The following is a 13,646-nucleotide window of genomic DNA, read 5'->3' on the forward strand; positions in this document are numbered from 1 at the left end:
TGCACATATCCATCATGTTCTGAAAACATTAAATTACTGTGTGTGTGTGTGTGTGTTTGTGTGTGTGTGCATATTTATATAGACTTTCCTTCTTCCCTTCTCCGGTACGTTTCTAAAGGCAGGACCCCCGTGCGTCTCTCCCCTCCCCTCTGGAAGACCGCCGAGACGGCCACAGACGTGTCCTGCATTTGCAGCTGTAATCTTACTTCTTTCGTTTCATCCCCGCTGTGGCCGGTTTCTTTATCTGCTGTGTTTGCTCCCATCACTCTCTCCACCCCCCCCAGCTGAGCAGAGTCTCTGAGCACTCACGGCAGGGGGCGGAGACTGGAATAGGGCGGGAGCGAGGGAGGGTGGATCAGCCTACACCTCCCCATACTGCAGAAGGTGATTGAAACTGTGTGTGTGTGTGTGTGTGTGTGTGTGGTCCATGCCTGCTGGCATACAACTGAGCAAGCGCTTGCCCAGCTGGTGGCAGCTTATCTGCCCTTCACGTATGTACCGTGGCACACCTCTCTTCTAACACGCCCAGTCTGCGTGCTGCCTGCATCATGTATGTGCTGTACATCATGGTCCCAGTCCCACACACCCCCAGGTCCGTCAACAGGCCCCTGGAAAGAAAACGAAGCGTAAAGTTTGTGCGGACTAGCTTGATCATTCTTAAATGCTCTTTGGCCGTTTTCTGATTCGTATTTCCCAAGAACATCTAAAGAAAGCAATTAAATCAGAGGACTCGGCCGACCCGTTTCCATGTTCCGTTGCTAAGGAGGACTCCCTTCCTGACCGCGGTCTCATGGTGGTAGCCTAGCTTAATGCAACGCTTCGTTTCTGCCTTATCGTCGATGCTGGCACACTGGAGAAACGTCCTGTGGCTCTCCCCACTGCCCTGGACACCAGACCAGACCATTATTTTCACAAAATCTCTGTCCTTGTATCTGTGAGAGAGATTTCAATCTCTGGTAAATTCTAGCAGTGGTAAATATCTCTGGTAAATTCTAGCAGTGGTGGTGGTAGTTATTGTGGTGGTGGTAGTTGTGTTAGTAGCGGTGGTGGTAGTTATTATGGTGTTGGTAGTTGTGGTAATGGTGGCAGTTGTTGTGGTGGTGGTAGTAGTATTAGTGGTGGTAGTTGTGGTGGTGGTGGTGGTTGTTATGGTGGTGGTGGTAGTTGTTGTGGTGGTATTTGTTGTGGTGATGGTTATTGTGGTGGTGGTAGTTGTAGTAGTAGTAGTAGTAGTAGTAGTAGTAGTAGTGGTAGTAGTTATTGTGGTGGTGGTGATCGCAGTAGTAGTGGTTGCATTCCAGAAAAACTGCCATTCTGTGGTGGCACACAAGAAATAAATAACCATCATAATCATCATAATAACAATAATAATAATAATAATAATATTTCAACAGCAGAGTATGGGAGCTGGCAGCTATAAGTCAGCAGAATTCTACTGGGTTCACGCTAACTGGTTGCGCTCTGGTTCCCTTTATCATCAGCCCTGTATTTTCTCTCCATTTTCAGGACTTCCAGTAGAAACTAGTTTATTAACTACATCTTTTTTATCTCCCCACCACAGGAAGTTCTACTACATCACCCTGCTGCGCGACCCCGTGTCGCGCTACCTGAGCGAGTGGCGGCACGTGCAGCGAGGAGCCACGTGGAAGACGTCTCTGCACATGTGCGACGGGCGCACGCCCACCCCGGCCGAGCTGCCTCCCTGCTACGAGGGGGCGGACTGGGCTGGCTGCACGCTGCGCCAGTTCATGGAGTGCCCGTACAACCTGGCCAACAACCGGCAGGTGCGCATGCTGGCCGACCTCAGCCTGGTGGGCTGCTACAACATGTCCTTCGTGCCCGAGAAACGGCGAGCGCAGCTGCTGCTGGAGTCGGCGAAGAAGAACCTGCGCGACATGGCCTTCTTCGGCCTGACGGAGTTCCAGCGCAAGACGCAGTACCTGTTCGAGCGTACCTTCCGCCTGCGCTTCATCCGCCCGTTCGTGCAGTACAACAGCACGCGGGCGGCCGGCGTGGACCTGGACGATGGCACGGTGCGCCGCATCGAGGAGCTGAATGAGCTGGACATGCAGCTGTACGACTACGCCCGCGACCTCTTCCAGCAGCGCTACGTGTACAAGAGGCAGCTGGAGAGGCGTGAGCACCGGCAGCGTGGAGGGGTGGGGGGCGGGGCCGGCGACAGCGCGGCCCGCGACGAGGCGGTGGAGGCGGAGGCCTCACGGCTGCCCACGGAGGACTACATGAACCACATCATCAACCGCTGGTAGCCCACCCCCAAGCCCCCGGAAGGGGGGGGGCATCCGAAGCAGGGGAGCGGGGAGGGGCGCTGCTCCGTCACCCGAGCACGCGCCCCTTATCTCTCCGCGGATGGCAGACGGCGTTCCCGGCCCCTTTGGAGCGCCGTGGGAAAACCAGGAGTCACGGCAGAGCCTCCAAGACTGAGCGAAGCAACAATTACGTAAAGCGGTTTTCCCGCCTAAACGTCTGCTGCCATTTCAGCCATGAATTAGGTTTTATTTGTTTGTTTGTTTTCAGGGTCCTCATGTTTTTTAGCACTGACACCAACAATGCTACCTAAGGGTTAGTAGATGGAATCGGAACAGCTTGTCTTAGCCGGCGTTGGGAGACCCGGCCCACTTCCTGTCCCTGTTTTGTTGCGCGTTGGACCATAGCCATTATTTAAGCCATCCGTATGCCGCAAGGGACCCGTGGTCGGTCATATGCACGGACGTGCTCGTGGTGAATGTGAAGCTTTTGGTGTCACTGACCTCCACCCAGCCTCCAGCAGGTGGGGCAGAACACGGGACGGGGTGTCAGCGGGGACCGACCAGCGTGGCCCTGACCCCCGAAAGCTATAGAGGTGAACTGGAGACCGGTGAGGTGGACGGCACCCGTGGGGAAATCGAGGGAGAATGCCGCCTCACTTTTTTTCAAAGATGAGTTCAGAGGTGTGCAACCATGTGCAGTATCGAGACAGCTCCTTTGTGTTGGGCTATTGCAAGAATGTTGCTGTGTGTGTGTGTGTGTGTGTGTGTGTGTGTGTGTGTGTGTGTGTGTGTGCGCGTGTGTGTGTGGGAGGGAGAGAGAGATGCTAAACCCCCAATCATAGAGAAGTAGCAGACATGGCCTTTCTAAATGTCCTCACTGATCTCAATTCTATCTGACTACTCACATGTGTATGCAAAGGAGATAATGTGAGAAGTGTGTGTGTGTGTGTGTGTGTGTGTTTGTGCATTTTACTGAGTCTGAATGAATGTATCATGGATGGATATTTGTTCATGTGTGACTAGGCTTTTCCTGTGTGTGTGTGTACGTGTGCACGCGTGCGTGTGTGTGTGTTTGTGATCTCTTGAAGCCGTGGACTTCAGGGACTGAAGCTAAAGCCAGTAAGGGAACGAGGAAGCCCGTGACCTCCCAAACATGCTGCTAAACGCAGCATGTCACACGGCTGAGCGCCCCGGCAAAGCTCAGGGAGCCGAGACCCACGTGCACTGTCTGCGGACGCGAGTTATCCCACTGGAAGTCTCCCGCGCCCCGTTCAGCCTGCCCCCCACAGCCCGGTGGCGAAGGCCCACCAGAGCTTGGCCGTCGGACCGCGCCTCACAGCTGTGGTGCCTGCACCTTTCAGCCATGTTTATCTGGTTATTTAACCAAGTCTGGAAATCCTTTTATCTGGAAGTTTGTTGTTGTTTTGTTTTGTTTTTTTTAAGTTTCATGGCAACAAGACTTCCCTCAACTTTGGGTCGCTCTGTTGATGTAATGCTACATCCTCTTCTGAAAAAAAAAAAAAACAACAAAAAAACAGTGGGGGATCTTTCAGGGTCTGGCAACCCGAGCTACGGCTGCAGCGAACTCGGGTTCTTCTACGGATGTGTCGTGCTAGAGGCGGGCTCCGTCCGTTTCTCAAATCCCCTGCCTTATGTTAAGGAGGGTGGAGTCACGGCCTGGGCCCGCCCCTCTCTTGTTGCCACGGGAGGCGGGGTTTTTTTTAGATCTGCCTGCAGTGTTCGGCGGGCGCATTGCTCGGTTTCTTTAAAAGCTGTGACTGAATCAAAATGTATACGATTGGAAGTATTACAGCACTGGACAGTTCGTGAACTTTGCCCCCCAGATCATGTGTTCTTCTCATCCCACGTCCTTTGACCTTTGCCTTTCTTTCCCTTTAGCATTACAAACATGGATCATCAAAGCAAAATAAAAGAGAAGTTTCATTTTTATATATTATCAACTTGTTGTCTCATTTTCTTACTAAGACGCTTCACGGTGGCGTGAGCAGTTTGGAGTCCTCTTAAGATAACCTTTCCCAATTTAAAACAAACCCCAAAATATTGGGCACCCCAGCCAATTTTACTGTACTGGGTGTCTCATTTAAACCAACAGCTGTTCTCACAAGATCCTCCCAAATTCAGCATTTATTTTCAAGCCAAAGTGGCATACGGTTATTACCAAACACAACAGCAGTTGAGGGTCTTGTTCAGGGGCCCCAACAGTGGCAACCAGGCCAGGGAGGGACTTGAACCAGAAACTTTCTGTTTACAAACCGAGCACTTTAACCACTGAGCTACCACCACCGTCTCAACGTCTCCTTTCCGGTCGTTGGCAAACCGCAGGAGCCCAGCGGCTCGAGCCACTCCACTGCTCCAGACCGCTCGCGCAAGCCGTTCCTGGATCCAACCGCGGTGTAGGCTGAGGGGTCACGTTAGAGAGATCAGAGTAACGAGCAATTGCTGTGGCATTTAACAAAAGAATTGGGAGGAAGACGGGGCGCCAGGGATGCATAATGGTCCGGACTCCGCTCCGTGTTTGTCTCCTGACGCCCATTTTCTTGGTGGCGCGCAATCAAATAAAGGATTTCTCCAGGCATGCAATAGCATAAGCTATATAGATGAGCTCTGCGTAGTCCAATCGTATTCAGATTTCCCAGCTGGCATGCTAGTTTCAACACAGACACTTTGACGTGCATATATAAGCCTTCGTCGTTATCTAGGTGGCTGGAAGCAGGCGTTCCCGGGCCAATCCTGGCGGCTTCTGGGGCTTTCAGTTACTTGAAAGGTGCTTTAGCATTGAGAAGCTCTCGTCTGGGTCGTTACGGGTGGTTGAATGGAAATCTCCGGAAGGCGGGCTAGCTCGATGCAGCATTTTTCTTTAAATATGCTGGGGGGGGGGAGTTTAAAACAACCTAAAATCGTTCCCTGATGTGTAGCTTAAAGCGGGATTCTGACGGCCCAGCGCAAGAAGACGCAGACCGTCGTTCAGACCAGTGTGCCATTCGCAGGGGAAATTTTATTGCCAGGAAATCAAATAGAATTCATTTCCCAACCTATCGAGAACTGTTTAGATTGTCGTCTCCTGTAGTATATATTCAGCCTGAGCTGTTTGTCCCACTTACAGTGACCCAGGAGTCACAATGTTTTGGCAGGGGATCTCTCTCTCTCTCTTCCTCTTTCTGTGTCTGTCTTCCTCCCTCTCTCTCTCTCTCTCTCTCTGTGTCAGGTACCTCAGCACGCACAAGGCCCCGCCCCGCAGCATCTGGACCTGGGGCCCGGAGCCACAGAACCGGCTGACTCAGACGAGCGGGGTGCTTCCGTTAATTACGACCCCACTCCCTGGCGGGGGCCCCCAGCCTGCCTACCTTCCTGCCGCCCATACGGAAGGCAGAGAAGTCTTGCATCAGCAGCCATTATCATCTCAAACGGAGAGGGGCTAAAAGCACCCCAGCTCCTCCCTGTGCCAGACTGCGAATGAATACCTGGCCCTGGGCCCCTGGCCAGGGGCCACGGCCGACTGCCTTGTAGCCGCCGTTCTGCTTGAGATAAAATAGGATTTCTCGAATATGGTATGGTGAGGCAGGTGAAGCAGCTACAGAGATAGAAAGAGAAAAAGAGAGAGAGCGCAAGAACCTGGCTGTACATCTGGAGTGTGTGCTGAAACAGCTGAGGCAACACAGTGAGCCTCTGGTCCGCGATGTGGCTAACTAAGCAAAAACCAGCGGGTGAGAAAAGGCTCTTCTCGGGGAAAACGCGACGAGCAGGGACAATGGTGTCTGTTTTAGCCAATGGCGTGCTTTTGTTTTTTTTCCTCCACATTGATACAGTATAGCGCAGGGTCGCCTAGCACTGGAAATGGCATTGCTGCTGGTCGTTTTCTTGCCCGATTCACTACAGAACGCTGAATAAAATGCGTGATGAGTAATGGGCATCGAAGTTGATCGATGCGGTCATTTCTGGTTTTGATGACCGGTGCTCTCTTTTTTTTTTTGCCGTTTCTGGCTCCTTGCTTGCAGTTAGATAAGACGTGCTCCTCCATTTCCAACACGAAAAAACAAGGAAGAAAGAACCCCAAACCCACAAACAAAACGGAAACCACTTAAGCCGTAATGAACCGTAACCATTAAATCAGACTGAAGCTCCTTGAAACGATGTTGGCTAGCTAGCAAAATCGCTCCCGCACAACGCTAGCAGAGAGGCCATGCCAGCTGCCACCCATGGCCCCTCTCCAATATCCAGTGAATGATCTATAATGGAACAACCTTGACCCCATGACCAGCCTGTTCCCCTGACCTCTCCCCACGCAGCGGGCTGTCACCGCTGATATACCATTTTAATTCAACCGAGGAGCACTCGGTTCGAGGACCCCATCATGGAGGTGGGGGGGGAGGTGGGGCAACGCTTCGGCCGGCCTGCTGTAGCCCTTCCGCTGGATATTAATATCCCACGCGCCCTTGTGGGTTCGACCCGGGAGTGGTAATATCCGGCGGCCTGGTCGTGGCCCATATCGCAAACGCCACGTGCACTTCGACTTCTGGCCTGCAGCTTGGTGATCAAATATTTACCAGCCTGGAGACTAAAGACAGAATGGGGCAGGAGGCTGGTCTCTTTGTTTGGGGACTGGCTCAATGAGGAGCGTTCCCTGAAGCACAGGCAGGGGAAAAAAGAAAACAAAACAATATCATCCCAGCCATTAGGAAAACAGCCAAAAAAAATCTATCACCATATAAAAGAAAGTTCGCGAGCAGCAGATAACTTCTTCCAAATGGCTGCGTACCAACCATTACTACCGACGTTGAGCCGTTGTTAGCTGCAGCGGGGTTTTGAAATTCATCGTTTTCCTTTGTTACAGGCCTGTTTAAATAAGAAAGCATTCTTTTGTTGAATTTATAGTGAACCGAAGCTGCTGTATCCTAGGAGCCCTTCCGTAATCTGCCATTTCACAGCGCTGCCTTTCAGAAGATGCGCACCGTAAGAGCTTCGGTATTTGTAAGCTCGATTCCTGAACTTTTGGGAATGGAACACTGCCTGGCGGGCGGGTTTAGCGTGAATGTGACGGTTGGTGCACTCAGGTGAACAGGAACAGATCAGTATGCGAGCCCATAAAAGAGAATTAACACGCTTCCCGTCTTGACCTTCTAGGAAACGTTAGGCTCCCTGGAATCTGGAGACCGGACGGCATCCCTGCAGACGGAATCATTGGTGATGTGGAGATGATCTGATCTGTGCATAACATAAAAATAGATATTTCTTTGCAGGGAAATGGTGAAATTGGACTTCTCTTTCTGGTAAATGGGTTTGTTTACACTGTCTGATTAAGTTCTGGTTGTGATTCTGGTTGTGATAAAAGGGGTGTACCAGCAGGACATAACCTTGGTTGAGAAGGCTTGTCGAGGTGAAAATGTTAGGACTCCTCAGATTTTTAAAAAGCGGGTTTTTTGGTTTTTTTTAAACATTAGTTTCATGTAAACAGAATGTAACGCTGTCTGAGTGCGCGGGGCATGGAGCAGGATGCACAGACCTCCTCGACGTTGTGCAACATTTAATGACATTAAACACACGTGATAATGGTGGCATTCACACGTAACATTAATAGCGAACATGTAGATACTTAAACGTGGGCTAGACAAACAAATACAACACAACCCAACGGGGGTTTAAATAGACTGGCGAACACTAACGATTAGCTCCATACAGGTGCGCGCCTTCCCGGAGGTGTGGCCGTACCACATGATCTGCAGGGGGGGGGGGGGGGGTCCTTTTCACATCGAAAAAAAAAACTAAAAAAATTTATATATATATATATATATATATATATATATATATATATATATATATATATATATATATATATATATGAGAATGTTAGGAATGGGGAGATGCTTTTAAAAGAATTCACTGACAGACTAGTATATTTTATTTCTATTTATTTTTACATTAATTCACTGATATGTTACAGTAATCAGTAATGAATATAAATACATCTTAATGTAAACAATCTGATTAATTACACAAGCCAAATAGATTAATGGCTAATGTAATATATCTATATATATTATGAAATATAATGAAATATATGAAATATAATGTTAGCGATGAAAAAATCTGTTATAATGTTCAGAATTGCGATTATAATTATATTCGAAAAATTTAAGTAGGCAGCGGAGGGTTCAAAAGGGTTGAGCTGGGTAGAGCAAACATGTCAGACTTGTGTTTAACCCAGGTCAACCTAGGCTGACCTGTTATCTGCATGTTACATGGCTAATGTTCATCATCATCATACACAGTAGAACAGAGGTAAAGAATACCACTGCTGACAGCCACACCATCAATGCTTTGGAGAAGTGTGGGCCAGGAAACTGCCAGGCAGCCCAAACCAAGGCAGGAACAACTGAGGGCCTTACTCAGGAGCCCAACAGCAGCAACTCAGCAGCAGCGGGGCTTGAACCAGCAGCCTACCACCACCATGGTTAATGTTACTGGCTGGCAGCCAACACTGGTGGTGTGAAAGGCGTAATAGTGAATGACCTTTAAACAATCTTATCATCATCATCATCATCATCATCATCTAGTGGCATTGTCTTGAAGATGTATTACAAGTCATCTGAGAGGCTTCCTCAGCTCAGGTGAACGGCGGCAAACTCCCTGGCCTTTAATTTTCTGTTGGGCGATTCACGTTTAGGATGTAATGAAACCCTTGACATGTGACCTTCCTGAGTTGCCTTGAGTTGCTGACAATTCGATGACCTTAATTACAGAAACCCTTGTAGGCCTGAAATATACTACTTTTCCAGTGGCCAAAAGTGGACCATCCGTAAGAAGCACAGGCACGTTCCTGACCTGAATCCCACGGAGGATGCATTTCATTTATTAAAGACAGGAATGAAATTTAAAAAAAAGGTCTTGAGATAAACACAGACTGAATGCAGCTGCATTACCTTGTCTGACAGAGGAGAGATCCACAGAGCGCTGATATCTATGGGTCATACAGTGCCTCAAAGTAGTATTCAACCCCCTGCAGACTTTGCAAATAATTTAGAGCCTTCAAACTTTGAACAAGAGTACCAATTATTAATAGATGTCTAAATATTACAAACAAAAAGTACAAGTTGCTCAATTAAATTATAATACATTTTAAACATAAAAATTAGGGTAAATTATTATTCAACCCCTAGGTTTAATATTTTTTGGAATAATTCTTGTTTGCAATTACAGCTATTAATCGTTTTTTCTAAGACCTGATCAGGCCTGCACAGGTCTCTGGAGTAATCTTGGGCCACTCCTCCATGCAGATCTTTTCCAAGTTGTCCAAGTTCTTTGGGCATCTCTTGTGGACTTTGATCTTGAGCTCCTTCCACACGTTTTCAGTTGGGTTAAGGTCAGGAGACTGACTAGGCCACTGCAACACTTTGATCTTTTCCCTCCTAAACCAGGCCTTGGTTTTCTTGACCATGTGCTTGGGGTCGTTGTCCTGTTGGAAGATGAAATGACAACCCATCTTAAGATCCATGAAGGAGGAGCGGAGGTTTTTGGCCAGAATCTCCAGGTAGGATGTGCTATCCGTCATCCTGTGGCTCTCTCCTTGTCCTCGGGTCAGCCCGGACCGTTCAAACAAGCCTGGCCTCGGCACGGGAGGGAACTTTCAACGGCTGGCCGTGGAAGGATAACAGTAGTTCCATAAGCCTTCCACTTCCGGATGATGCTCCCAACGGTGGAGACAGGTAGGCCCAACTCCTTGGAAAGAGTTTTGTACCCCTTGCCAGCCTTGTGACCCTCCACAATTTTGTCCCTGATGGCCTTGGAATGCTCCTTAGTCTTGCCCATGTTGACCATGTATGAGTGCTGTTCACTTGTTTGGGGAGGGGCTTTAATAGTCAGAAAAGGCGGGAAAAAACAGAAAATGAATCCAAGCACAAGATCATTGTTCTTAATACCTCAATTACTTGTTAATACTTGAGGGAACCAAACAGAATTCTGGTGGCTTGAGGGGCTGAATTGACCCTCTGGTAAACTTTGCAAAATTAAAAAGAAATAAATAAACAGAGAAATAACATTCTTTTTTTGCTGAAGTGCATTTCACACGTACAGGCACATCTACAGTCCAAATTTCACAATGCTAAGTTAACTCCAAATGTGTAAACCGGCAAAATCTGCAGGGGGTTGAATACTGCTTGGAAGCACTGCATATTCACTCGAGTCTCACGTTTGCCCTTCTTGCAAGTTCAGCTGTATTATAGCATTCCGGAGCCTCTGGGAAATTATAAGACAACCGCATCCCTTATTGCCGCTGTGCGGGGTGCTACACCCATAAAGAAGTCGGCGCGCGCTCTTTATCTCTCTTTATTGTGACTGCTGTGCACCTGGGGGCTTGTACGATGTGACTGAAATCCAACTAACTTTCTGCCTCACGAAGAAGGATGAAATTGTGAATCGTTTGCCCGAACTCACTGTCGGTAGGCCTCTGTTCAATATGTTTACTAGTCAAAGATTGTCTAAGCGGCTTAGGAAAATCACAGTAAACCATCTCGGAGAGGTTCTTCCTCATTAGTGTTGCTCTTTGCTTGCTGAACAGAAGTCTGGACCTGCGTTTCTTTGTTTTTATTTTATATTTTAATATAAAGGCAGTTTCAAATTAACTGACAGTTGCAAAGGGTGTTTGCAGCTACTAAGACAAGTAAGAAAGGCTTTAATATACTGTAGCATCTACACAGAAGAAGAACCAGAAAATACTATTTTCTGCTCAAGGAAAATCTCTTTATTTACATTTTCAGCATTTAGCAGACGTTCTTACCCAGAAAGAACGAAAGTACTGCAGTTGTCTACTTCAAGTAATCTTGTAGTCCAAAAATGCCCCTAGCAGACAGTGCCAAACACAATTGTCAGTACTGAAACCTAAGTTAAACCGCAACACAATTTTCAACTATCACACATACCACAAACAAAAAATTAAATAGACTAAATGAAAAAAAAAAAAAAAAGGGGGGGGGGAACAATTACCAACAGAAAAAAAAACACACCACAATGATGACAGAACATTTTTAACATGTTAATTAAATTTATAAAAGACAGAATTACCTGAACCAAACAAACACACACACGCACACACACACACATTTTTATTGAAAACTATTTACTGAAAGCACTGAACATTAATATTCAGATTAAATAAAATCTGCAGAGAGGTGCCGGACATTATTCTGTGATTCCTCAACGTGAGCCCATCCAGGGTCTCACTAAAGTCAAGTGGCAGATGCCACAGTGCGTGTCTATATTATAAAACATATTCCTTATCTACTCACTAAGAGGTGTTAGTATGGGTAATGAAATGTGACCATCCTATGCAAACCTCTTTGTTGGATGGATGTTTATTCCATTTACAGTATTTAGCTGACACTTTTATCCAAAGCAACTTACAATTATGACTGAGTACAACTGGAGGGTTAAGGGCCTTGCGCAGGGGCCCAACAGTTGCAGCAGCAGGGCCTGAACCAGCAACCGACCAATTACAAGCCAAGTACCCTAACCATCTTAACCATTGATGACATTTTTGTTATTGCTACATACGCATTAGAGGACCTCCAACTTTTCAATTCTTCATTCTCCCAGTTCCTCCTAGCTCTTAAATGCAAACCTCCCGTTTTGGGATGTTTCAGTGAAGTTTGCATATGCTTGTTTAAATTCCTCCATCTATTATTAATCTACAGAATATCCTTCCTATTTGCAAAACATTTCTTCACACCCCAAGGCCTGTAAAAACGTACATGCATTTGCAGTGAGAATAAAGACTTCCACCAGAAATGCATGTGTGAATATCTTCAATACTGTGAGTGTCCCGATGAAGTCGTAGGCGACGCCTTTGCTCATGTTTTAACTGTTCAGAGAGTGGACGCACTGACCTATAAACAATCTGTTAAGACTACAGGAAATCCCTTGGTGCTCACTTACCATCCTACAAATAAAACAGTGTCTGATATTATACTTAATGCTTCAGGATCCTCCAGGACGATGCAGAGGCCACATCCATTTTTAAGGGTTCTCCACTAATCTCCTACAGATGACAAACATTTCAAAGACACACTTGTCAAGAGTGAGATAAATGACCATTCAAATAATGGCTGTGGTACTGTGACCTGCAACCCCTCTAGATGTAATCAGATTTATATTGCAAAAACCAAGAGAAGGCTTGCTGATTGGTTTGTTGGACACCTTCTGACCACCAGAATTAAGGATTTGTCATTTCCAGTGGCCAGGCATTTTAATACTAATGGACACTGCATTAATGATGATCTGTTTGTATTGCCAGTTGTTGCTATGGCAGCAATGAAAATCTACACTCTTAGACATCTACTGTTTCATATGTGAACTTATGAACTTGCTTGCACAACTGATGATGGACCTCTGTCTGAAACATCCTGTTTCCTGGGAAACTGGGTACTGTGAATTATTACATTTTTTAATCTCTCTCTCTCTCTCTCTCTCTCTCTCTCTCTCTCTCTCTCTCTCTCTCTCTCTCTCTATATATATATATATACACACAGAGATATAAATATTCAAAATTGTAGTAAAGTACACAAAGTTTCTAGAGAAACGTTTCAGGCAGAGGTCCTTCATCAGCTGTGCAAGCAAAGTGCTTCGCTACAATATCTTTATACAGTACACTGCAGTTACTATATATATATATATATATATATATATATATATATATATATATATATATATATATATATGACTAGCAATATCATGTGTTAACATTTTAATATGCTGATTATATATATATATATATATATATATATATATATATATATATATATATATATATGACTAGCAATATCATGTGTTAACATTTTAATATGCTGATTATATATATATATATATATATATATATATATATATATATATATATATATATATATATATATATATATATATATATATATCACAATAAATGGGAAAGTGTAGTAATTTATTCAGTAATTTGTAAAGTCAATATCGCAAGCATCCCTCATGCTAGCTCTTTTCTCTCAGAATTCTGCGCATAGAATAGCAGAAAAAATTTATGTTATATATAAAAATTCAATAATTATATATAACATAAAACTCCTCGTTTCTTTACAAACTAACTTGCACGCGTATATTAACCCAAATGACCTCCTCACCACGAGTGAGGAGGCTATAGAACTGCCTTTAATAAAAGGTTATTAAATCTTGTCGATTCTTTGCTTTATCGGTATTGGATTAAATAAAGTCTATTTTCAGACTCTAATTTTCTCATATGTGATATCGCTGCATACACCATGTCATGTCGGAAATTTGCCATGGCATTTTTGGACCGGCAAATATACAAGTCCAAAAATACAAGCGTCACCTGTAAGCAACACG

General features: G+C 45.8%; 1 protein-coding gene across 2 annotated transcripts in view; it reads left to right on the plus strand.

The window, feature by feature from the left end:
* Positions 1 to 4,224, plus strand: part of hs6st1a (heparan sulfate 6-O-sulfotransferase 1a) — a 76,855-nt gene extending 72,631 nt beyond the window's left edge. The window contains exons 2-3 of one of the 2 annotated variants that reach the window (XR_003412086.3): positions 1,562 to 2,948; positions 3,356 to 4,224. Coding sequence is in view for 1 of the 2 variants with exons in the window: in XM_035536310.2 (XP_035392203.1) it covers positions 1,562 to 2,267 (706 nt within the window). In the remaining variant the exon portion in view is untranslated. Of the gene's footprint in view, positions 1 to 1,561 lie in introns of both variants that reach the window. The other variant, XM_035536310.2, reaches the window with a different exon arrangement.
* Positions 4,225 to 13,646: the final 9,422 nt, after the last annotated feature.

The sequence above is a fragment of the Electrophorus electricus genome, chromosome 20 (assembly GCF_041902795.1).
Source record: "Electrophorus electricus isolate QZ-2024a chromosome 20, ASM4190279v1, whole genome shotgun sequence".
NCBI classification, from domain to species: domain Eukaryota; kingdom Metazoa; phylum Chordata; class Actinopteri; order Gymnotiformes; family Gymnotidae; genus Electrophorus; species Electrophorus electricus.